Below are 2,500 nucleotides of genomic sequence, written 5' to 3' on the forward strand. Positions count from 1 at the left end.
TTGCATACATATATCATTATCATTAACACTATTATTATTATTATTACAACTGCATTATCATTTCTCTTATATCCATCCGTCTCATCAGCATTACTAGCATTATCACCATTAATTATCATGAATAACATGATCATCATTAACGATTTATCTATATTCATTTATGATTCCTTGAATTAAATTTTAGGAAGCAACAAACTCCGCTTTCCACCGCCTTGTTTCAACACTGAAGAAGATAAGATAATAATTAAGCTGATAAGAAGGGTCGCAGCTTATCTGATAAGAGAGGGCCTCCACTGGCAGCATGAGCGGCTCAGAAATGTCTTTATCTCGCTCAAGGGCCAGCGAGGGAATCGTGGAGGCTGAATTATAGTGAAATAAGCTAGAAATAAATTGGAAATATTTGGAACGATGAGCCTCGCTTGGTATTATGTGCCCTTTATATGTATGTCTATCTAAACAGACACACGCACAGGCGCACACACACATATCTCCTTCACCAGTCTACTTGCAAATGCATCTTTGTTAATAAATGCGTCCTCGTAAGCAGATTATTACCGTAATTGCTGGGTCTGTAAAATATTAAAAATTATACCTAGTGAAAGGATGCATAAATCATAATAAAACATAATAATACCGACATTGCAAAAAAAAAAAAAAAAAAAAAAAAAAATACACGAGAACACTTACGACATTCTCCTCTCGACCTCCTTCCTCCTGGGCGCCGAGGAAGAGGCGGGCGGCGAGGAGGAGGCGACGGGCAGCGAGCTCTTGCCCGCGGGCAGACTGGCGCTCCTCGTCACAAAGAGGGGCTTCCGCCGGGCCGTGGGCGTGCTGGGTGTGGCGGGGTCGGAGGCGGACGAAGAAGAGGAAGAGGTGGAAGAGGTAGAATTGGAAGCGGATCCCGAGGTGGCGAGGACCCGGCTCTTGATCTTCTGCTCCAGCCAGTTGAATCCTTTGATCTCCTGCGCGAGACGTCGACCTCGCTCCTCCTCGTGCAGGACCTCCCGACGCTGCTGCGCCTCCTGGATAGCCGTGGCTCGCCCTGCGCCGCCTGCGGGAGGATGAGACAAGGGCTCAGCTCTGGGCTCTCCAAGAAGCTAACAAATACACACTCAGGCTACTAGCAAGTGGACAACCAAGGGATTCCCGGAAGGTCATCCAAGTGGCTAAATCTAAGGGGCTCTGTGGTTCTCCCTAGTGGCCATGGCGGCTTCTCAGTGATAACAACAATAATAATGAGTAGTAGTAAGGCTAACTAAGGCCCTCTTGGGGATCTCCTAAGCTAACTATGGACTCTAAGGGGCTCAAGTGGCCAAGGATACCTGTCAGCATGAAAATGGCAATAACTATGTAATGTCAGTCTACGTACATTGGCAGATAAAACGTGCACAGGTGAGCTAAATTAACTATGAATACGAATGACATCTATACACAGATAGCACTTAGAACGTCGTGAAAAGAGTTATGTGCACCACATTTACATGCGCAAATGTACCACCTGTGTCAATTTGAAAACGAAATATATCTTGTAAATGCAACACGCGTTTCATGCTAGAGAGAACATTAAAAAGTATAAGTGGACTAGACTACGCAATAATATCGTGCAGTGCTAGAGAGTCGCACCTGCCTAAATACATTCTTGTGTATTCAGATAAAATGTGCATGTAAGGGTTCTTTTGTATGTACATAGACACGCGCACAGAAACCAGTCTAGAAGGAGACATAAAGACGGTACTATGCACATATGTCTCTATGCCTCTCTCCGTTTATTGCTCTCTCTCTCTCTCTCTCTCTCTCTCTCTCTCCTCTCTCTCTCTCCTTTCCCCTTCCTTCTTCTCTCCCTCTTCCTCCGTTCTGTCCTTTCATCCGTCATTACATCTTCCCTCTCTCCATTCACATTGTTCCCCTTTCTATCTCTCTATTCCCCTATCCCCCCCTCACCCCTCCCCCCCCCCCCCTTCTCTCTCTCTCTCTCTCTCTCTCTCTCTCTCTCTCTCTCTCTCTCTCTCTCTCTCTCTCTCTCTCTCTCTCTCTCTCTCTCTCTCTCCCTCTCTCTCTCTCTCTCTCTCTCTCTCCGTCTTTTGTAAGATTTTCGTATAAATAAAGCATAATGGTTGTATTCAAAGACGACATCAATCCTTTTTATGGCAAACTTATACGACCGTCGTAAGAATCAAGTGAAGTGCAAGTTATATCCCATTATGAAATCGCCTTTTCAAGAATGCTGCGCCCTCAAGGCCAACCCACACATATCTTGTTTCGAAAATGTTTAAATTTCTGTGACTTAACGTAACAAATATGGAAAGATGAAAAGTGGAACATTTAATGTATACGATAATATCCCATGAAAGAAAACAAGTGAATAGATAAACGGAACAAATAAAATAAAAATGGATGCAAAATTAAAAGCAATTCATCTGCATTGCGACATTAACCGCTTCGCTGACAGAAGAATCGAGAAAGTTCTAAGAAACTATAATGACGCACATGATTGTAAGAT

At 43.8% G+C, this 2,500-nt stretch overlaps 1 protein-coding gene across 10 annotated transcripts in view; it reads right to left on the reverse strand.

The window, feature by feature from the left end:
- The window catches only part of LOC113815010 (microtubule-associated protein futsch), a 342,403-nt gene that overhangs the window by 18,777 nt on the left and 321,126 nt on the right, over positions 1 to 2,500 (reverse strand). For all 10 annotated transcript variants that reach the window (XM_070129051.1, XM_070129048.1, XM_070129047.1 and 7 more), the window contains one exon: positions 688 to 1,051. In XM_070129051.1, coding sequence (XP_069985152.1) covers positions 688 to 1,051 — 364 coding nt within the window. The remainder of the gene's footprint in view (positions 1 to 687; positions 1,052 to 2,500) is intronic.

Source organism: Penaeus vannamei, chromosome 13 (assembly GCF_042767895.1).
Source record: "Penaeus vannamei isolate JL-2024 chromosome 13, ASM4276789v1, whole genome shotgun sequence".
NCBI classification, from domain to species: domain Eukaryota; kingdom Metazoa; phylum Arthropoda; class Malacostraca; order Decapoda; family Penaeidae; genus Penaeus; species Penaeus vannamei.